This window comes from Mesoplodon densirostris, chromosome 10 (assembly GCF_025265405.1).
Source record: "Mesoplodon densirostris isolate mMesDen1 chromosome 10, mMesDen1 primary haplotype, whole genome shotgun sequence".
Lineage (NCBI taxonomy): Eukaryota > Metazoa > Chordata > Mammalia > Artiodactyla > Ziphiidae > Mesoplodon > Mesoplodon densirostris.
In genome coordinates, this window is record NC_082670.1 from 92,660,890 (window position 1) to 92,684,981 (window position 24,092).

A 24,092-nucleotide genomic window follows, 5' to 3' on the forward strand; every position below is an offset into this window, starting at 1 on the left:
AAGCAACCTAAATGCTCATCGACAGACGAATGGATAAAGAAGATGTGGTACATATACACAATGGAATATTAGCCCTCAAAAGGAGCGCAGTTGGGTCATTTGTAGAGACGTGGATGGACCCAGAGACTGTCACACAGAGTGAAGTAAGTCAGAAAGAGAAAAACAAATATCGTATATTAACGCATACACGTGGAATCTAGAAAACTGGTACAGATGAACCGGTTTGCAGGGCAGAAATAGAGACATAAATGTAGAGAACAAACGTATGGACACCAAGCTGGGGAAAGCGGGGGGGCAGTGGTGGTGGGGGGATAAATTGGGAGATTGGGATTGACATATATACACTAATATGTATGAAATAGATAACTAAAAAGAACCCGCTGTATCAAAAAAAAATAAAATAAAATTCAAAAAAAATTTACCTTAGTTTAAAGGAGTTGGGTTAAGTTAAAGGGAAAGAGAAAGCAAACAGTGGTTCTGGTGTATCAGATATAACAAAACAACTGTAAGGCAGAGTGGGCCACATGCGGCAGATGTTGTGGGAGCTCAGTGACCCTCCAGGTATCACATGCAAACTCTTAGAGACGGGAGCATTTTTCCAGGGAGAGACCACAGCTTCCATCAGATTCTCAAAGGTGTTAAAGTAAGATGCAACTAAAGAACCCACTGCTATAAAGGTAACGAAATATCAAAGCTTTACCAAGTCGACATCCTACTCCAAAAATCTAGCTCCTGAGATATTTGATAGCTTTTAAAAGACCTCTGCTTTGTCACAATGATCATCAAAAAGCAGTGTTGTCCTATAAAGGTTATTAAATAGCCCTTCTTCTTGCAAAGCAGTGTTCCAGGGAGGCCTCGACCCACTGAACACGTTTCTTCTAAAAGAAATCCACGAGAGGTGGACATTCCATGCGCATCTGTAATCTCAATTCATGCTGATAGAGACGTATTAGCCTTCACAACAACTACTAAAACGAGACAAGGACGTGCTTCTTACCTCCAGCTCCAGCTCCTCTCTCTCCATCTCCTGATGGATGCCTTCAATGTAGTCATTTGGATCATAGTATTCATGGGCTGAGGGATGCCTGAAAAAAGATGAAAGATCATTAAGGCCCTGCTTCCAGTTCTAAGTATCTGTTCCCATCAGCCCATCACAAGGCCCATCAGTGCCATAGGGGCTGTTCTCAGAGGCTGAGGTCCTTACTCAGTTCACTTCTCTCTGGTTGCGTTTCCCGGCACAGTCAGGACCTCCCTCACAGTATTCCCACCATCTTCTCTAAAGCCCATTTCCTCCACAAGAAGGAGTTTAGATGCAGGTTGAGGGCGAGGGACAGAGTGGGAGATTGGGGTAAACACATGTAAGCTAGTATACAGAGAATGGATACACAACAAGGTCCCACTCTATAGCACAGGGAACTATATTCAATATCCTATGATTAGGGCTTCCCTGGTGGCGCAGTGGTTGAGAGTCCGCTTGCCGATGCAGGGGACACGGGTTCGTGGCCCGGTCCGGGAAGATCCCGCATGCCACGGAGCAGCTGGGCCCATGAACCATGGCTGCTGAGCCTGTGCATCTGGAGCCTGGGCTCCACAACGGGAGAGGCCACAACAGTGAGAGGCCCCCATACCGCAAAAAAAAAAAAAAAAAAAAATCCTATGATTAAACCATAATGGAAAAGAATATAAAAAAGAATGTATATATATGCATAATGAATCACTTTGCTGTACAGCAGAAATTAACACAACATTGTAAATCAACTATACTGCAATAAAAAAACTTGTTTAAAAAAAAATGCACGGTGAGAGAGGGACTGGCTTTGTGGCTTCCAGTGATCATTCCCTGGCCCACTAGTCATGTGAGTCAATGTGACTAATTTCTAACTCAGTCTCTAGGTGGGAGACAAACTCTTATTTACTGCTCATGGCTTCATTCTTAGATTTTATCTCTGGGGAGAAAAAAGCTTCACTTTCGGCAACACTTAAAGACATGTGCTGGCCTCTGAGATAGGTCCAAAGGGCTGTGAAACTGAAACTGCTATGCTGTCATCTAGGATGGTCTCTTTTCAAACTTTTTGGATTGTGTCGCAACGAGAGATACATTTGACATCACCCAGTATACACGTATACGTATGCAGAACATGTGCATACGTGCATGCATATAATGCATGTGTGTATATATGCAGACCCGCATACGTACACACGCCTAGGAGAACGGAAGCTTGCATTTCTCTAGGTTAATATGTGTACAGCGCAATTCACAGAGCCCACCACCTCGTTGGAAACACCGCTAATGGAACCTCTAGGACCAAAGGCAGTGGGAATTACAACATGCTCAGTCAGGTCTGTGGCTCTGAAAGGTGTCAGATGCGGATGGAGAGCTTCAGCCTGATTGTTGGCTGGGGACCCAAACCTCCCAACAGAGCAATCAGTGGGCTCTGGTCTTCTCACCCAGGCACTTAGTTTTGAAACAACAGAGCAGACATGAGCGGTCATTCAAACGATGGCTGGCTTTCAATTTTCTGCACCCATCAGGCAAATATGCTGCCTGCACTTAAGGAGCTGTTAGTACTGAGGATGCTGCCGGAAGGCCTGGGCTTTCAAGCCTCAAGGTAACACCCCCACCGCCCCCGCATTCAGCCCTGATGCACACTCCTGCTGTCCTCTGACCTCGCAGCCAGAACCAGGAGAGCACTGACCTCCGCGCTCTTCTGACATTTCTCAAATTGCCCCTTGGGGGAAGAGTCATGTCATGTTAACTAGACTTAAGAGGAAATTAAGGGTTTAGCTTCTAAAAAGCCTGTCACTGTGACGGTTCAACATCGAAAGTCAGGAGTAGCCTTAAAGGCCTCATCAATATGAAAGGCAGTTTGGGTCTAAAACGTCAAAGAACTGATTTGAATGATTGTAGTCAGTGAATTATCCAGTTGTTTCCTAGCAACTGGCATGCTATGGAGTATTATGGTTAAGATCTGGAAGTTGAGGTGGGACAGACCTGCCTTTCAATCCAGCTGCCAGCTTACATGGAGTAGCACTGCTGAGCCTGCAGTTCCTCATGGCACAGAAGGGGGGACAGTCATGAGAAATGGGTGAGATGACAGTTCTCTGCATACTGCCTTGTGCACTCTTTTTTTATTTTTTATTTTTTATTTATTTATTTTTTTTTTTGCGGTATGCGGGCCTCTCACTGCTGTGGCCTCTCCCGTTGCGGAGCACAGGCTCCGGACGCGCAGGCCCAGCGGCCATGGCTCACGGGCCCAGCCGCTCCGCGGCACGTGGGATCCTCCCAGACCGGGGCACGAACCCGTATCCCCTGCATCGGCAGGCGGACTCTCAACCACTGCGCCACCAGGGAGGCCCTGCCTTGTGCACTCTTGAGTGTCAGACGGGATCGGGGGCCAGGGGGGTACTCCCTCCTCTACCTTTACACGCTGCCCGCCACCCAATTCACTTTGTCACGCCTGGGGAATTAGCCCTGGGTTCTGATGACAGCTAACCGTCAGAACCACGGGATGAGAGGCCAGCCTCTGTCTGGAATCTGGTAGAACAACAGGAAACGTGTGATCACTCCAGCTACTGAGTTACTCATAGGAATCCAACAGGTATCGCTCAGAGGACTTCCCTAGGAGAGGTGGAGATGCCCTTTGAAATAAGGCATCAAGGCAATGATCCGGACCAGGAGCAAGATGGAAGGAGGGACTCTAACATCAGCCAGAGAGGCTAAGAAGGGGAGGTGGACACCTTGTCCAGAGATGTGCAAAATCACATCCGAAAAGCCACCTTAAAATGGACATCTTTTGAGCCACCTGTCCACCTGAGAAAATTTCTTGCTCTTCTTTTTTGTCCCTACATATTTTACATCAATCACTAAATTAACAGTGATCGCCACTATCATTTATCCAGTGCCTACCATATGCCACACTGAGAACTTGCCACGCACTATTTCATTTAATCCTTCAACAATCCAACGAGATGGGATCTATTATTATCATCCCATTTTAATAGAAGGAAAATAGGCCCAGGGAAATAAACGACCCAAGTTACACAGCTAGAGATTAGGCTTTGTCCAACTCGAAGCCTCTGAACTACCTGATATCTCTGGCAGTAAGTAAGGTAAGAGGAGAGTCGTGTGTAAAGTAATTTACGTGATGCGTTGGATCACAGCTGTTATTTAATCAGTAACTGCAGTGCTTATATGAGGCATGTGTGAATTTACTCCATGGATCCAGGTTTGAAATGAGACCCAAGAAGGCAGAAGGCACAACCTCCTGGGCTCTCTTTACACTCACAACTCGCTTTGTTGTCTCTTTAAAAGAACCATCAGCATTCCCTCTAATGATAACTCCCAAACCTTCCCACTGCCATTTGCGGTGATTAAATTTTATTCGGAAACAACTTTTATGACATTTGTAAGTAATTTTGTTCTCCGAATATAATTTGAATAACTCCGCTCCAGGGTTATAACAAAGTAATTAATATGTCAGAGCGGTTTTGAGCAGGATTCAATTTATTGCCTCTATAAACAATAAAGTGAAACGTGGGCAACTTGGAGGAAAACTGTAAGATGTGTTCATTTTTTTCACCACATGGAAGGGAAGAAACCAACTTCTCTGCACTTCTGTACCACACTTAACACATTTAAGATTCATCATCATGTGACTTACTCCTCGGGCAAGAGATAGGGATCCAGCACAGGTGGGGTGGGCGAGGACATCTTGGTAAGAGCCATGATGTGCTCAAAGGTGATGTCCGTTTGGGTTCCCGTGTCCACCATCTGTGACTCTGATGGAGCCGTGAACATTTTGGTCCGTGGCGTTCGCCTCAACACCTGGACCACGATGGGCTCCTTAGCTGTCTTGAAGGCTTCCACAGCCTGGTCATGAGTTGCTCTGGATAAGTCTTTGCCGTTAACCTGTCGAAAAAGAGTAGAGGGGGACAGGATTATAATTAAGCAGAAACCGGAAAGACGGTTTTCATGTGTCAGCAGCTAAAAGGAAAACGTGTGGGTGTCCGAGGACTTCACTGCTCTGTTTCAGGTTTCCCCAGGAATGCCTGGTGGGAAGCGGGTAGGTTTGGAGCTGTGCAGATCGGGCATGAAAGAATAAATCTCATGGCGGGGAAGGCCTGGCTTCCTACTGGAGTGTCTTTAATACAATTTCATCCCCTCCTCATCTTGCCTGTGAGAGAAAAGAGCAGCCTCAGGCTCACAGCCTTTATCGGGCCCTACTAGCTAACTGGAAATTAATTACATTGTTCTGTTTTAATGGTGTGTATTTTCCCAGTTCCTGTCAGGTGAGATTAGTTTCCCTTTTATGGAAGCGATATGACATTTCCTTCTTAAATGAATGCCTTTGCTTTTCCTTAAAAAGTCAATGAGAATATTAAGTAAGTGATAATACAGGTCCCAGGTAGATATGGCAAGTATCAAGGAGGAACTCAAATGACCTGACATTTTGGCCCATGTCTGGGAAACAGCAGCTAGCTTAAATGCTGTGTTGTTTCCCACTGTGCACAGTCCTTTGCTACTGCTGAATCCTCAACGTCTACACTTACTGAGTGCCCACTGTCTACCACATGACTTAAATGAAGATGCCTCTTAACACGTCCGTCATCACAGTCATGGGAAGCTGGCAAGACCAAAAGTATGTTCATCCCTCTCCCCTTATAGCCACAAATAAACTGCGTAAGATGACCTTGCTAGTTACTGATGGGTCAGAACTTCGGACGCTGCATCCAGGATTCTTTCCAATGATAGAATCCAAACTAACTGAACACGGCTGTCTTTAGAACAGCTTACACAAGAGGAAATAGAAGCCAGAGCCTTAGGTCTAGAAAATGAAGTTATTCCAAGCAACATGGAAGCTCAACTATTTCCTTTACCCTCCCCGTCCCATTCCCCACAGCAAAGGTCTACGACATTGCGTTCCGATAGCTAGGTGATGTCTAATGATTGCACTCACATGAGAGTTATCAGGCTCTGAAATATTTTGATACCATCCCCCAAGTGGTTGGTATACTGCTTAAAGGCAAATAGAAAATGATGGTATAGGAATCATATTCTGCAGAATATATGTTTGTAGAAGTTCCTTGGCTTCTCAGATCTTCTCTGGACAGCACCGCTGACAAACTCATGTCATTTATTTGTATATGCCAAAACCAACACCGAACCTTTTCTAGTCTGGCATCTACATGCCCCACCTTAGCATCGCGTACTTCAGAGCACACTGACGATTAGGTCTGTCCTCTGAGGTGGAGCACTTCAGTTCCTCTTTGCCCAGCAGAACATGAATACCGATTACGCAGCAGTTTTGCTGTTTTTCTCCCTAAGCCCTTTCACTCTGGCCCTACAGGGACAAGAACTCTAGGTTGGAGTGCCTTGCAAACCACTGTTGGGTTGAGGAATAGATGTCGGATTCTTTCCTTGTAATGAAGCCCAAATGAATCGCCAGTGGAGATTATCAATGATTTGGAGTCAGTCCACTTAAGTAATCTCTCATCATGAGGGAGAGTTAGGCAGAGCAGGAACTGTGGGCTGCAAAATGACGCAGGTGCACCAGTAAATAAGTGAATGGCTGAACCATCAAACTCTTACCATCCCTCGCCCTGGAGGACTGGAAACACCAGGACTGAACACCGCGGCCGTCTTCATTCTCCCTCCACGGAGGACAGAATGAAAGGACGTGAAGGAATTCTTCCTAGCTCTGCAAACCAGTTGAGCACCTCGACCTCTTCCCTGCTCAGAGCCTAGAACCCTGAGGGCTTGGGGGATGAGGTGAGGGCAGGGGAATGAAGCCCAAGTTGGAGTGCTGTGACATGCGCGCCAAGGCCGAACTGTCTGAGCTGTATCTTCCATTAATGCGTGACACCGGGAGTCAAATCATCTACGAATGTATGATGCAATAGTAAATTTCTCCCTGGATTAAATGAATGCCATAGACAGCACCCTGAGGAGATATCGGTTTGGCCAACGCCAGCTCGCCATGCTGGGGATGGCTTGTGCTAAAGGTAGTTTTACCCACAGGGAACTCACAGGAAGACTTTTGAATGGGTCTGCAAGTTGGCCTTTTGCCAAACAGGAAGGAGCATGGGACTTTCTTCTAAGGGAGTCTTCCAACTGTGTCTTAAAAAAAAAAAAAATCCATCCTAGGAGTCTTTACGTTTTATCCACATAATTAGGTCTTGCAAATACCTCAGCGGAAAGGTCAGCTGCCTGATAAAAAGCATCCCTCCTTGTTCCTCCTGCTTCCTCTCTGCTGAAAGAGCTTGGACTTTGTTTCCTTTCCACCAGATCAGAGAGCATTCCCTCTGGGGGAGACTTAAGATGTGGGTTTAATTGGCTTTAGCCCATTGTGGAGGTCTGGTTCCTTTTGCTTAGACATGGAGCCGGGTCTCTGAGGCCAGGTTAACACACTAAGGGACGCAGAGCAGAGAAATAGAGAATTGGGGTCTCTTGTTGATTATCATTGAGCAAATGACCCAACCAAGCTTAGAACCTCTTAACCCCAAACTTCTTGTCATATTTGATAACACAATCCTCATACTTTAGGCCATTTTCACTTGTATTTTAACTCCCTGCAGCCCCAAACACTCCAATAGGTACAGATATTGCACAGATGTACTGTAAAGTTAGGAGTGTAGCATTTGTTCCTATAGACATTCCTCTGATGCGTATAAAACAATGAGTGAAAATGCTTTTCTGATTAGGAGTATATTTTACTCAGCTTATTACTTTTTTTTTTTTTTTTTTTTTTTTAACAGAAAAGTGATGGCAACTATTGCTTTCTTTTTTTTTTTTTTTTTTTTTTTGCTGTACGCGGGCCTCTCATTGCTGTGGCCTCTCCCGTTGCGGAGCACAGGCTCCGGACACACAGGCTCCGCGGCCATGGCTCGCGGGCCCAGCCGCTCCGCGGCATGTGGGATCTTCCGGGATCGGGGCACGAACCCGTGTCCCCTGCATCGGCAGGCGGACTCTCAACCACTGCGCCACCAGGGAAGCCCAACTATTGCTTTCTTGTACAGGTGTTCTAAAACCAATGCTAGAAACACTAAGCAGATGCTTAAATGGTACCTAAAAAAATTAAAGGATGGACTTGTCTGCATCAGTCTAAGCTAAGAAGATTCTCGGGGGCAAAGAGCTGCCCTGTGTCTGGGTGCACATGATTACAAACGCAGGCAAGCTTTTCCAAATCTCTCTGACTTTGGGTATTATTAAACGGCGTTGATGAAACAGCACCCATAACATCCCTAGGGCCTAAGACGCAGACAAAGAGGAGGTGGCAAATCCCAAGGGAGGCCAGGAACTTGGTCGGTGACTGTGAAGCGTCCTCTCATCCCCCACCAGATGGTCACCCCCGCTCACGGCTGGGTCCCACAGAAAGGCAGTTCTGACCACTGAAGCTGAGGCAACAATTTCAGGAGCCCGGTGCCCTGTATATGTTAATCAAAATCAAATCAAAAATATGTTCAAATATGCCGCTCCACAAGCCAGGGGGCCCACTCCTTGCTTACGGCTCAGGGCTGCAGTGCCCAGGGGCTGAAACTGTAGAATCAGACTGGGGTTAGAATCCGGACTGTCACTTTGGACAATTTATTTCCCTCTGAGTCTCGGTTTCCTCATGTGCAAAATAAATGTAATTATAGTGTCATGCTCTTAGGGTTATTATAAAGTTTAATGAGATAATCTACTTTACAGCCTAGCATGCACATCATAAGAATTTACTAAGATACCAGTGCTAATGGGGATCCTACCCCAGAATAGTCACATTTTCCCAGGAGAAAAAAGTCTGCAAATCAAAGAAGCAAAATGCAGCCTAGTTAGGTAGTCTTAAGAGACATTTTTCAGGGAAGTTCCCAGCCCAAACGTTCCTGAGCTACTGACATACATATTGATATTTTCAGTCTGCAGTTTGGGATTCTCTGGAGCGGGCGGTGCAACGGATAAATCTTACAGGACGACTTGACCCCTGCCACACAAGCTTCTTGACAAGGTATTTTAGGCATCATTACGTTCTCTTAAAAGACGATGAGACAAGGCAGGAACTTACTCTCCTAGACAATCCATTTTTGCAGCCAAATTTGTTTGCAATTACCTTGTGCACATAACACTTATTACCCTGTCATCTTGGAATCACATCACTGAGAGACTTAGCGAGGTGATGAGACTGGTGCACGCCGTCAGCCAACCAAGAATGACAACCTTTATTCCCGGGATTAGCATTACATGTACATTACACAAGACGGCGGTGATGATGGCTGCAATTACAGGCGCAATGTTCATCCCGTGACGTTTGGCCCAGTCAAATTAAATATCATTAACTCGCCCAACTGAGCAGATTGCTTTTAAAACAGTTTATGCAGCTCTAAAACCAAGTAAATGGAATGTTTTGGAAGAAAAAATGCTGATGGTAAACTTTATTATACATTAAATGCTTAAGTTATTCACCTAAGGCTCTGGATGGTCCCCTGGGATGTAGGTGCAATTCGGGTGAAAATCCAATTGCTTTATCTCAGGGCAAACATCACTGCTGCAAAAATGACAGGACACTAAGGGACCTTCAAGAGGTCCTTTAGCATACGATCTCCAGGGACGAGATGCCGAGGGCATGGAAGGATTCCCTCCCGGTGGTATTTAAGCCTGGGTAGCAGGACTGCGGCTCTTTGCATGAGGTGCCCGTGGGTATGTTTTCCACGGTCCTGAGAACGAACGCAAAGCTGGTAGGTTTTTCCACATGGGGGTACATTTCATTGATAACCCAGCTGTCCATCTTTCACTCATTCACCAAGTATTTTCTGAGGTTACTCAGGGAGACTTGTTCCCCTCTTGGCTGATGGGATACCACTCGGAAGAATTTCTTGGGGAAAAATGAGGCCACAGGATGTGCAAGCCACTTAAGAAATGGTCGGATGAAATGCACTGTGGGTAGCATTTCACCGTGGCATCTAATGAGGTGTTGGATCTGGCCGAGGAAGACAAAATCTACACACGCTGGAACGCTAATTAAGCTCGCGACCTAGAAAGAGTCCTGGTTTTCACGGTCTACCTAGAAATTCTATTGGTGAGACTATTGTCATACGCTTTTTAAAATCACCTTTCAAAACCGGAGCCAGAAAGCTTTCAAAGTTCCCTACAACATAATTATAAGCATTTCGGGGTATTTTAAGATATATTTGGAAAAGACATAGCATGTTCTCTCTAAATTAGACAATACGTTTCTACTTATGGGAAGACATTTGGTTTCTGAGGATCGGCGTTATCACAATCACCTCTATTTCTATTACATGTGCAAATGACCCCAGTATAAAGTGCTAATGCAGTTTTCAATTCAGCCTACTATAAATTACGCCCCGGGCTAAAACCCCAGTTTTATAGGGTTCATTTAATTAAATACAGGGGCAGTGATTGCATTCTGTAAAATATCGCACCTATGTTGTCAAACTAATTAAAACTTAGATTCCACTGGAAGCAATAGACGATAATAAACTACATACCGAAAAGTAAAAGGTTTCAAGCCCTGATTTAGGTTGGATTAAAAAAACTTTTTTCATTCAGGAAACTCCTGTCTGCCTTAATTTATTTCAAATTTATAGTCTGCTCTGGGGCTTGATAAAGGGAAGGCCAACTTATTTAAAAGAGAGGTATTATGGCAGTTAAGAAGGAATATGGGTCTTAGTGAACAAATGGTGTTCAAATTAATATGTTTCTGTGCAAAGTACTCACTTTCAAGACGGTATGAACAAGGAGACTACACTCACAGAGACCTTGGTTCCGATGTAGCAGAACTTACATCCGTACGGGTGCATTTGGTTTGCAGTAAGGATGGCTGTGAGGTTTGTCCATGGAAATTTCTAAATGTGTCCTGATGTTATTTTCCTAGGTTTGCTATTTCCTCAACGGGAAGATCCCCTCATTATATTCTGAGTGCCCTGTGTGGATGAATGTACAGCCTGGGTAATTTTCCTATCAGAGGAGTCTTCCTTCTGTCAAACTTAAACCTATCATGTTTCAAAATGCTTTACTGTTGTTTTTTTCCCCCTAAATATAGAATATACCTGGCTACCAGCCTCCGAGTGATAAAAGTGATGACACGTCTTAAAGAAAGAGGCTAAAAATCACAGATGTACTCAGATTAAAAAGTATTAGTCCTACACTATTACAAGATGCTTTCTTCTCAGGTCAAAATTCTATCTTCATCAACAAAATCTCGCTTATCTCCTTTTGGAAGCCTTGATTTCATCACCCCGAAATCCCACTGTGAGTGACAGGTCACAGAGGTCCATTAAACTACAGTGGTTTTGAACCATTTTGCATCTTAAAATGAACGTGCATACTTTAACCTCATCTTAAAGGTGGTAATTTAAAGAAGCAGCTCAACATATTTTAGGAAAGCCCAGTGGTGAGTACTTGGAAACAAGGTGTTTCTACAGCTGAATCTCTCTACAGTCTAGGTCCCTTAAATTCTTCTTTGAAACGCGAGTGCCTTTTCCAGGTATGTATTTAATGCTGGAGGAGGGACTGGTTTCAGGTTACAAGTCAGTTAAATACGGTCCTTCACATTCCAAGGGGCTCAGCGCTGTTCATCCCTGGAGGATGTTCTCGCAAATGTCTTCAACTATCCCTGCCCCTCTCTTACTCCTTCTTACTCATCTGAAAAGCCCTGGCCTATCTTTCTGGCCAATCACCTGCCTCCCTGTTTCTACCCGTAGACTAGTGATGCTGGAGGACATTCCCACAGGAGATGTCACTGAGTCAAAGGGGATCACACCCTTCACAGCTGTTTTGAGAAGTGTAATTACGTTGTTATTTGATTTTCGGTTGATGGCCGATATTTTCTCACAGGGCCCTAAGTTCCACAAGGGCAAGAACTGTGAGTTTTGTTCACTATAGGACACCCGGAGCTTAGCACAGTAGCTGGCATGTAGCAGCCTCGCAAATAATTTATCACCTGAGTGACCTATTCATGTGTCTGTAGACTGTCATGTTCCTCTCATGCACACTTGTTGGCATTTCATGGTCTTTCCTACTCTTGAAACAAAAGCATTTTCTGCTCTGATCTTACATTCATAGCTAAGATGAACACAAACCTGATTATCTGTCCATTTTTATAACTGTCAGATTCCAAACAAGAATAAAACGTGTGTTGTATTTTGTTACATACATACATATTCCTTGAGGAGCACTTTCAATCTTAAAATGTCTCGTGTTCCATTTCTTGATACGATCCAAGTGCTATCAAGGAAAGTACCCTCTGCTCTTTTGGAGAATGAAATACATGAGGCCCAGAGAGGTCTTGGAGTGTTTGTGAAGAAACAAGGCAGCCCTAGCTAAGCTCTCCTGAAGTCCCTGGGTTCTGAACTTGCACGGGACAAGGCGGAGCCGCTGGAAGTCAAAAAGGAACCTGGATCCCCAATGGAGAGGAAAGAAACAAGAGATGCCAAATTGACAGACCTCACCGAAAAATCAGAAAATGGGCAATTGCTTCTTTATCTTTCTCGGACCATTCTCTCTCCTCCCCATATCCGTCCTCCCCCTTCCAGCCGTGGCGCAGACTCAACTGTGAGCAACGTGCCCAGGCCGGGAGGTGAGGAGGACGTGTGGGCTACAGGTGTGTCCACCCAGAGGAAGGGGGGCCCTTCTCTAATTCACAGTGAAAGCCAGAAGGGTTGGCCTTGGGCCCGCTCGGCTGCCCAGCTCTGGAGTCCAGTGTAGTGGAAGCACGCGATGGCCTGGCCTACGGGCATTTACACTTGAGTCCTGGATACATGGAGGGGACTGCTGGGTGCTCAGCCACCTCACCCTGCGCCAAGAGGGTTGTCAACAGGGGTCCTCCCTGAGTACATCCAGGTTGAACACTCTGAGGAAGCTCTCTGTGTGGCATCGCGCACCTTGGTACCTAATGAGTGAACAGAATACGTGAGGCCAAATGCTGGAGTCTCTGACACGTCCATCGTGATACAGCCAACAGGGGGACAGCACCCTGCTGTCCTACCAGACAAAGACTTAGTCTAAGCACTTTGTCTACGTTAACTCACGTCGTCTTCCCACGAGGGTGGTGCTACTATCATCACCATTTAACGGGGATGAAATCAAGAGGCACACAGAGTGTTTGTGCATCTGAAGACCTTCCGCTAAGGATGCTGGTGGCTTTCACCTTGAATTGCGAGATGCACGCTTAGTTCAGAAGGGTTCACGCTTCTTTCTACACGTCAGGTTTACTGCATTTAACCATCCATATTGGCATGATCTCCTATGGTAACAGCAAATATAGCCGCACGTAGAAGGAAGAAAGCGTGGCCAGGTTTTTGCAAGCATCACAGAAAAGCCTTATGAAAACCATTTTATGTCATTTCCATCTCCTTGGTATAAATTTCATATTGGTCTCATAAATCTCTTGGACAAACTTAAATTTGTTAGTTGATTTCCTCAAAGACTAGAGAGCTGGCTAGAATAAAATATCTACCCTCAGGTCTCTGACCATTAGAGGAAGGGATGTGTAGGAAGATTCCTCCATCAACAGAATTGTTGTCACACAGGATTTACAACAATGTTTAGTGATGTTTTATGTCACCACAGTCATTTAAGTTTCAAGTGAGGAGGGGCTTCTAACGGATACTGCATGAAGACGGGCAAGAACAGGCAGGAGTTTTACATGTGATGAGGGTCCACGGTGAAGGTTGAAAGCTCCAGCCCTAGGGCTGATTGCCTCGGCTTCAATGTAGGCTGTGTCACTTATGTGCTGTAGCATCTTGGGCAAGTGAACCTCTCAGTGCCTCAGTTTTCTTACCAGTAAAATGGGTTTACAGCAGGACCTATCTCATTGGGTGGTGTTAGAATTAATTAGGCTGTGCAGAGAAAGTAATTAGGGTGCATGGCCCTGCACAGAGGGAGGGCTCAATAAATGTTAGCTATCTGTTGTCCTCGCTCATTTGTAGAATTACTGGGGAACCCATCATGTGCCAGGCACTGATAAAGTGGTAGCCAAGGCCCAGTAACACTGGGTAAAGAATGAACACTGTCAGGGCGCTGGGGTGAGACACACAGGGGTCTGAATCCCTGCTCCGTTTACCAGACGTGTGACTTTGGGTAAATCATTCTATCCCTGTGCCTCAGTGTCCCCAGTTGGAAATGGGGGATATTAAAGTATTTCCCTCTTAGGGTTTTGAGACAAAGATCTTAGCACAGGGCCCAATGTTAGCTGTTGTCATAACCCTACAAACCTGGACAAATTACCTACCTCTCCCTGTGCCTTATCTCTAAATGGAGTTGTTAAGATTTGTTGAAAAGGGCTTAGAAGGGAGTCTGGCTCGTAGTCACCACTTTTACAGGAGATACTGGCCCACAAGTGGTTCCTAAAAATTCCAGCTGTCAAACTTCAGTAAAAACTTAACTGCAAATAAATCACATAAGAACACCCATAAAACAGATTTTACGTTCCACTCATTTATGTGGAAAAGAAAGCCTTTTCTGGTTCCTGGCATCCATCTCAAGGATGTGATACCCTGAACTCCAAGCACTGGGTGTTTGCTCTGTGCCAGGTGCTGTGCTAAGTGCTTTACGTGCACAGTTTCATCCCATTTCACAGTAAGAAGGTCAATGGTGAGGTGAGCGGTATTACCTCTGCTTTTACAGGCCAGCAAGCAAAAGCCTGAGGAGTGCTGGCAGCTTCCTAAAAGATGTGCAGCTCATGAGCAGTAGAGATGGGATTTGAACAAGGCCTGCCCAACTTCAAGGGCATGCTCTAACCACGGGGCGGCACAGCTGGACTGCTATGACCCAACCTCAGCCTTGAAGAGAAGGGAAGTGTTAACGGCTGATTATACTGACCCCAAGAAGGGATTGGTGGGATGAAACTGGGATGAAACAGTGTCATCCGAAAGAGAGAGGGGTGGGCCCTAGACAAGGAACATACCCTCAAGTGGGAAGAACAAAGATCCTAGTCAAAGGAGGACACTTGCTGGACGTGCCTTGCTGGGGATGGGTGGGCTCCTCCATGCCTAACCAGGTGGGCTCACCTTTCCCAGGAACTCATGGTGGTCATGGCACCACGTGCAATGATATTCACTAACCCATCCCTTCCTACTTAACTGCAGAGAAGCTCAAAGCAGAGGGGAATCTATCTTTTCTCTAAATTCTTTTCTCACTAAGTTGTCTCATCAGATTTTAGCCTGTCTGTCCTACGAACGTCCATGTCCCAAGGCATGTTGTGAAGCTCTGGCAACGGAACACCATTTAAAATAGTCCAATTAGGGCAAAAGTAGTCTTTTGTTAAAAAAGAACATTCTTGAGCAGTAATGAAATAAGTAGCCTCAGAGTTTCTGAAGCCTTTGAAACTTAAAGAGGAGTCGGGCCAAGAGAGCTAATTTTGAAAAATGCTTACTGGCCTTAATGACCTGCACTTTATTTGCTGCTCTTAACAAGATTATGAAATTTCCTAACTATCTCTAAAGAACACGAAGGTCAGGCAACAAACCAATGAATTCCAGAAAGAAAATCAAAGCTAAAGTTGATTCACTTTAAATAGAATTTCCTGGCTCTCAAGGATTTGTGTAACCTCAACAGTGATTTGGAATCTTGTTTGTTTGTTGTTGGTTTTCTATCCAAAGAAATAAACTTATGATGTGTATCACTTAGATGAAAACTAATATTGGCTCCTGTATCACCAACTAGTTCATTTAGTGGTCTACAGACTGATGAGTAAAACGTCTGTTAAAATGTCTGTGGAGGATCCTTGAAGAAAACGCTGTAAAAATTAAATGTCATCTTAGTGGTTAAAAATAATCAGTTGAGAAGGGCCTGGTGTCAGTATGAAAATAAAACTATCCCTGAATGTTTAGAGAATGGCTAGTTTTTCTTCTGTCCTCATATAGAAGTAATCATTAGTTGGCTTGTCCATAATCACCTTTCTAAATAAATTATGCTGTATCTTCTCAAATACCTCCAGTTTCCTAAAAAGCATTTTTAAAAGTTCCACATCAGGGGAAAACTAGAAAGCAGGGCTGGAATTCGAAATGTCCTCCAAAGACCAAAGCTACTTGATGCTTTGAACAAATAATGTCTAACACGTCTGAGTACTTTCTATGTACCCTACGTGAGGCTTAGGCACTGTACATTCAATCAGTTATTCATGTGCAATCAGCACATGAATAACAAAACCTGAGAATGATTATGTGCCCAATACCCCTACTGAAACCCCAGTGCATTAGTGAGCAAAACCAGAAATGGGAGCTGCCCCAGGCAGTTCATAGTCTGGGTAAGGAGACAGATGCTAATAATCCCGTAACTGAGGGAAGGAAAGAGAACCTGGCAGGGTTAAGAGGGAAGGTGTTGGGAAGAGGGGGCTCCTCTGAGGAAGAGATGTTGAGGACAAATCAGAAGAATAACCAGTATTTACGTGGAGAGGAAGACAGGAGAGATTATTGCAGACAGCGGGAGCAGCATGTGAAAAGGCCCTGAGGCTGGACGAAACCTGGTACACGAGGATCAGGATAGGTGGAACAGAGATGCTTATGTGATGAGACTAGCGGGGTGGGCGGGTGCACACTATATTGACCCTCGGAGGCTACAGATAGGACTTTGGTTCTGAGATGATTTAAGCGAGGGTAGGGGGGTGGTGGGGTGGGTGGGGAGGTGACAGGACTCTAAGGCTACGTGTTCAGGTTTACATCTTAGAAACACGATCATAGCATCTGGCTGCTGTGTGAAGGATGGACTGGAAGAGGCTAGGAACGAGGCAACTGAGTGGCACAAGCAGACCAAAGAGATATTTGGAAAGTGGAGCCCTCCCAACCACCAGGGGAGCTCTTTCCATTTTCACAGGAAGTAGAGACTCAAGAGGGTAAGTGACTTGCGTAAGGGTTCCATAGCTAGTAAACAGGAGACCAAGTTCAAGCTCTCCCGAACTACTAACTCCAAATATAGCATTCTTTGCAAAAGTAAGATACCTGTTGAGGTGTGACTATCAAGACAAAACAAACGCAAGCTCCTAATCTCAAAAACTTGAACTGAATAGGAACCAAGGCAGGTCCTGGGTTTCTTGATAATTTGGGTGGTTCTGCTGCTGGGTTACTTCCTGCCTAGAGGCTCTCTGTAATGGGCGGGGTCCTAAGTCCCTTGGGGTGCTTTCCTCACAAGTTCACGTGGACGCTGAGAGCGTCCTGCCCCCGACCGAAGCTCCTAGTTATTGCTGGAGACTTTGCTTCTGAAGACTCTGGAATCCTGTATCTCCACCCTTTTGCCGGAAAACCATAAGGAGGTTAGATTAGAAGAGGAAGAACGGTTTATCTTGCTGATTGATTAAAAAAGCTACTCAATCTCGAATCTCAACAATTCTCTCTGCCAAACGGGACACATATTCCCCAGCTTCAAAAAGGGGAGCCGCACCCACTTGCTCCTACAACTCTTTGTCCTTCACATAAACTGTCCCACCTTATTGGTGTTTTAGTATTAAAAATGCAAACCATGTCCACTGACAAGAATTTTTGGATTTTTAGTTTTGACCGTTACTGGACATGAGCAGTTCCAAGTGGTATTATGATAGCTAACTGGGGGCATTTTCATTATGAAAAATTTCCTCATCTTCCCACAGGGAGAGAGCTAAGAAGGGAAAGAAAAACTGCAGAATTGAAGCCTGCAGTTTGGCAGGACAGCCCTTGTTTTGGTTTTGTTCTGTTTTTTTGGGACAGCCCTTGTTGTGCAAGTGTTCTCAGAGTGGGGAACATAACTCCATATTTTATGCTAACGGAATCATTTTGGAGAGTGATGCTGCGTGATTGGGGGAGGGGTGCCATTTCACTGCTTATCCAGTTGACATAATTACAGCACAAAAGCTAACCTCGTGTCTGTCCTCAACTTTGGGAAGATTCTATATTTTTAATTGCAAGTTACTGTTCAATTTGTTAAGGAAATTTAGGTTAGAGGAGAAAATATTTGCCTCTTTTCTGCTGGGTTGAGATGTATTTCTAAATTTGAATAACATTTCCAAAAGGAAAAACACTTCATCCTACCAGCTCACATTTCATCTGTAATATGTACGACTATGCCGCTTAGGAGTGCTTACATGCAGTAGTGAATCCGGACACATCTTTCCTGGATTGCCAAAACAGTCATACTTTGCTGAGACCCCTCCCTTGCAACCAGAGCCCAGGAACAACTTTACATCAATAGATTGTATAAATCCTAAGTTATCTCCACTGAAATATGCAATTACCTCGTGGCTGCTGTGAGAAATTAATGCAGATTTCTGAAAATATTGGCTGTGAAAGAAGAACCAATGAAAATGAGTGGGAATAACCAACTCTGGAGACATCTACGGTGGAAGAAACAGAAACTGGGAAGATTTAGAACCTTTATGAATCAAAAATAAACTTAAGTTGGTACTTCTTTCTCAAAGATTTATTAATGTGATTTACAAACGGCACGAAAAGAATAATGATGACATTCTAGGATATTTATCACCTCTGAAATAGGAACTAAAATGACTCTCCCTCTTGACTTCACAGGCACCGAAGGGCTTAAACTACGACCACATTATAATAATTGATCCTCGCTTTTTTGGTGATTAAACTCTGGGAAATAAGAATGGCAGAATAACTGCATATTTCAACTGCACAGAACATCTAGCACGTAGGAGGCCCATGATAAGTTTGTTGAACTGAGCAAAAACAAAAAATAAAATTAAAGATATTTGTAGAAAATATGAACTGGGTTAAAAGTACTAAATCACATACGCATGAGTCTTGTCATTGATAAATGCTGGGAACCAAGAAGATAAAGTAAGCAAAATATTATACTTTTTGTCAAGAGAAACCACGGGTCCTTTCTGAGCCTCAGTTTCCTCACCTGTAAATGAGGGGATTACTCTAGGGGATAATGACGACTTTTAATGTAGGATGAATCTCAGTGGACCCTGGGGCCCTGCTTGATTACTTCTGATTACCCAACACCTGGCCTATGCCTTACAGCCTTTCTAGACACAATCCCATAATCCCCTGCTCCAACAATTCAGTCACATCCTGGGAGCAAGACCTGTGTCCCTAAATCCTTTCACATCCTCTGGATACTCACTTAAAACCCCTTGATTTCATTTACTTGCTCTCCATTTTGGTTACATGGAAGCATCCCATCAGGGTAGCAGGTCCTTTCAGTCATCCCCCTGACTCTCAGGTCCAGCAGGGGACAGAGAGGAGACGGACCCCTTGCCTGCAGCCACCTGGAGAAACTTTGTTTAGATGACAAAACAACCCTGAGTATGTTGCAGGGAAGCGAGCCATGGGGTGCTCCAATGAGAGGGTGGCCAGCCCTCCATTCTGCAATCTCTCTTCTGCTATTGGATGGTTAGAGAGCTTTAATAATGAAGCTGAAGAGGATAATCTTGTGAGAGGAAGGAGAATAAAACCGCTTGCAGGGGTGCAGGACTCTAGTCTCTAGGATGGAGAAGAACCTGCAGCATTTTCTAAGATGATTTATTAGACATGGGTAGAACTTGCTAGAAACCTACCAGGAGCAAATCACCTGGGAAGGAATTAATGAACCAAACAAAACACTTGACAATGCAATTAGAATATGAGGAAGTGTAGCGGTTTTCCAAAGAGAGAGAGAGAGAGACAGAGAGAGGCAACTGTGTGTACATGATTTTGATTATGTCATACATAAGGCCGGAAAAAGAATGGAATAATATTTTTGAAGAGTAAAGTTATCACAGGGGGAGAGGGAGATGGCTGGGGTTGATATTTGCCGTTTGGATGCTTCAGTATAGTTAGCAAGTGTGCCCTGATGGGTGGAAATTCACTTGCAGCTATGTTTCAGCAAAACGGTGCGTGGGTCTGAGAAACAGAAATAAGACTGCTGGCGGCAAAAATATGATTCCCCATCACGCGCAGCAGTAGAGGGCAGCCGTGCAAACACTGTGTTTCTCTTTAGTTGCTTTAGGCAACAGTAGTTTTTTCCCCTCTGTTTTGGTTTGGGTCAGGGATTTTTCCTTTTTAAAACCTTTTCTTAGTTGAGTTAGAAACCAAGAGTCTGAAGCTCTGGAAACTTCCCTTTGACCTCATTTCATTGTGCCTGTCGGATGAGCTCACTGAAAAACAAGCTCGGCAGTGGTAACATTCGCTGTGTGTGTCCAGAGGAAACTTCTGGCTGAATACCTGCGCTAACTGCTATCCTAGGCTTTGCATACAAACTCTATCTGGGAATAATATAGGCTCCTCTTTATTGATATGAATGTATAAGTCTAAATACATACTTAAAAAATTTTTTTTAATTGAAGTATAGTTAATTTACAATGTTGTGTTAGTTTCAAGTGTATGGCAAAGTGATTCAGTTATATATGTATATGTGTGTATATATATATTCTTTTCCATATTCTTTTTTTAATTTTAGGCAATAATTTTTTTTTAATTGAAGTATAGTTGATTTACCTTTTCATACTCAGCATAAACCCCCAAATCATGAGAATATATTGTCCTTGGGCCTTCACTATTCATTCAAGGATAAATAATACGATGCTGGAATTGCTTCCTCCTTTGTCTGGACATTTCTTAACTGTGGCTGGATAGGGAATAGAATTGGTTCTGAAACCTCAGAGCCAATGGAGAAAAAAGAGATGCACTAACTCTCACACTGATTTGCCCCCCTTCCTTCAGTCTTAGGGGAACAGCCACATGCTCCCAGGTTCCAGTCCTTGGCAGACCTTGAACAGAAACTTCATCGGGGTGGGAGAGAGGAGACAGACACGCCAAACAACTCAAACTTCAATTCCTGCAGTTTCCAGAGACCTAGCCCTACCCTACAAGTCTTAGGCTTACAAAGTTGCTAGATCGAGAACTAAAAAGGAGAAAATGCCAGTCCGGGGGCAAGAGAGGAACCCCTTGCTAAGGAATTATTCCAAACGGGAACACATCAATATATGCAGGTAAGAGCAGCATAGGGTCGCTGGTATCTAACACGGAGAGGATGTGCAATACAAGTTACTCATGCCGGGCATTTCAAAACTAGATAAAAAGGTACGGAATCCCGGATGAAAAAGACTACTATGATTCTGGGGGGGAAACATCCACTGCTTTTCACCTCCTGATGCCACAAGGAACATTTTTATGAGGCATACTTATTTCTCTCTAGGTTTTTCCAACTCCTCAAATAGTGAGCAGCTGCCTGATAGAGGGAAATTGGTTCCTATCCTTTGGAGTTTTCTCTTATTAAAATGCAGGCCACTTTGAATGTTATGTGCGACAACCACTGACACTTTGGGCAGGGGAGGGGAATAATTATTTATCACATGGGGTAGAACAGGAACATGTCTGGTAATTCTACGGTAAACTGCTTAACACAGGGAGGAAACTGTTATCTTCCCAGATGTCTGACAAATTAACTGTTTTCATTGGTTTAATGCTCTGAATAGTAGGTGTCTGCATTATTTAGTTTACACATTGTTTGTTCACAAAAAAGACAACATTTTTGCCAAAGACTTCTTTATATAAAAACATGCAAACTCTTAGGAAATGTGTTTATAAAGACGCCAGCTCTGACTGTAGTCTTATGGATGTCTTCTCTTCTGTTACAACAAATGTTATGGTTTGAGAGGATTCTTTTATGGATGAAGAATGCTATATATGAAGAAAAATATAAAGTAGTATCCTATACTTTTTAAAGATCTTATAGCTTATCAACTCCCCCCCCCCTTACTATTTGTGATTTACTTTCCTTCAGAATTGGGAGAAAGGGGAGGTTTTAAAATGAGTTATTTCTTCTTGGTTCTTTTACAAATACTTTTATTTTATTAAATATTGAATAAATTTAAAAATATCAAAGATGTATGTAATTGAAAACACTGCTACAATGAAGACTTGTAAATCTCCCACCCACTTGGAGGAAAAGAACACTATCCATATGTTATCTTGACAAGCTGAACTTCCCAAGTCCACGAATGATAAGAGCGCCATGAACAGCCAAGAAGAATGCACCAAGGTGGCTCTGGGAAGGGCCCTGCTCTATCAGGGACCAAGAATTACTGCATAACTACAGCAGGATAGAACAGATGCTCTAAGTGCAATACTGGTGCCGAGGGAAGAAAGGGAGCAGAACAGAAAAGGCCAGAAACAGTCCCTACCACACAGGGAAGCTGGTATTGCCCCATGATGGGGAAAAGATAGGCTTTTCTCCAAGTGGTACTGGAAAATCCATATTAAAAAAATGAAGTTGGGGCCTCCCTGGTGGCACAGTGGTTGAGAGTCTGCCTGCCGATGCAGGGGACGCGGGTTCATGCCCCAGTCCAGGAAGATCCCACATGCCGCGGAGCGGCTGGGCCCGTGGGCCGTGGCCGCTGGGCCTGCGCGTCCGGAGCCTGTGCTCCGCAACGGGAGAGGCCACAACAGTGAGAGGCCCACGTACCGCAAAAAAAAAAAAAAAAAAAAAAAATCAAGTTGGACTCCAACCTTACACCATATATAAAAAGGTACTGTGAAAGGCAATATTTATATTAAATTTTTAGAAGAAAACAGGTGAGTAGTTCTGTGACTTCAAGGTAGAGATCATGTTTCCCAACAGAGACTAAAAGCACAAACTGTAAGAAAAGACTGATATATTTGATGACATTCAATTAAGGGATTCGGTTCATTGGAAGACATCCTAAAGAGAAGGGAAAGATAAGTTACAAACTGGGAGAAAATGTACATAACTACTGAGGGACTTGTATCCGGACTATGTTTTAAAAAATCCTACAAACCAAGTGAAAAAGATGCAAAATCCAATAGAGAACTGGGGAAAGCCTGAACAGGGACTTCATACACAGAAAAAGAAACTCAAATATGAGGAATGTACATATGAAAAAAAATACAGTCAGCTCCCTGTATTTGGGGGCTTCACATCTAGGGATACGGACAGCCGACTACATTCACTTGACTACACCATTTTATGTAAGGGACTTCTGCCCCTATGGATTTGGGTATCTGCAAGGGCTTCTGAAACCAGTCCCCTGAGGATACTGAGGGTATGTGCTCAACTTCATTGATGATTAGGGAAAAGCAAATTTAAACCATAGTGAGCTACCACGCCATATAAACTACATTGGAAAAATTAATAATTCAGACAGTACCAAGTGTCGGCAGGGATGTGCAACAACAAGAATCTCTCTACCATGATGATGAAAAACAATCTGACATTAGTGAAACTGAAAAGGTATATCCCCTAAATGCCCCCCTTTCCTTCATATCCTCTCCTTCCTTCCCCTCTTTCCTTCCATCCATCCACTCATCCACCCACCTACATGTAATTACCTACGTTATCTCCTAGAGCAGTGGTTCTCAAAGGGTGGTACACACACCAGCAGCACCTAAAACCGGAGGGTGATGCGCAGGACTTAGTGTTTAGACAAGCCTTCCAGGTGATTCTGATGCCTGTTCACACTCGAGAACCATTGTCCTAGAGGGATTTTTATACCTTGAGATTGGTGTCAGAATGAAAGTTACAAATGAGATTCCATTCTCCTCCCCCACTCTTCTTTGCTATCAAATAGGCAAAAAGAAAAAAAGAGGAAAAAAAAGTGAGACTCTTCTTAATACCCAGTGAGTACGGGAGTGGGGGTGAGGAGAGGTGGACACTCACACACTGTTGGGTGTTACCCAGAGAGGCTTATTTGGGGGGTAATTTGGCAACACTTAATCAGAACCTCTAAAAATGCTAATCATCTGACAAAAGAACTAGAGATGTGTCCTAAGAGAATTATTTACGATTGGCTAATGATGTCGTTTAATTGATAGATACAGTTACATCAAGTCCTGCAGCCTGAATGTCCCCCAGAAGTGGGGTCTGTAAATCATGAACTGTCATTATGGTGACAGCTAAATGACTCATCACCACAAAGAAGTCCCTGATCAAACCTACTTCCTCCAGATTTCTGAAAATCAGGATTCATTTGGGTAACACGGTCCTTTCTAAAAACACATTTTCTTCTGGCAGGAGGACTCTGCCCATCATCATTCACATTAATCGGCATTACTTTCCCATTTACTACTGGGAAGGCAAGTGTTTGTAGAAGTAGGAGGGTCTGTGGCCAGGAGGACACAGGATAACTTTGGAGCCTGGGGTGGCTCTGAGAAGGACAGTG

General features: G+C 44.1%; 1 protein-coding gene across 2 annotated transcripts in view; it reads right to left on the bottom strand.

Moving 5' to 3' along the window:
* PDZRN3 (PDZ domain containing ring finger 3) overlaps positions 1 to 24,092 on the bottom strand; it is a 252,345-nt gene that overhangs the window by 23,834 nt on the left and 204,419 nt on the right. For both annotated transcript variants that reach the window (XM_060109656.1, XM_060109657.1), the window contains 2 exons: positions 4,662 to 4,909; positions 998 to 1,085 (listed from right to left, as the gene is read on the bottom strand). In XM_060109656.1, coding sequence (XP_059965639.1) covers positions 998 to 1,085; positions 4,662 to 4,909 — 336 coding nt within the window. The remainder of the gene's footprint in view (positions 1 to 997; positions 1,086 to 4,661; positions 4,910 to 24,092) is intronic.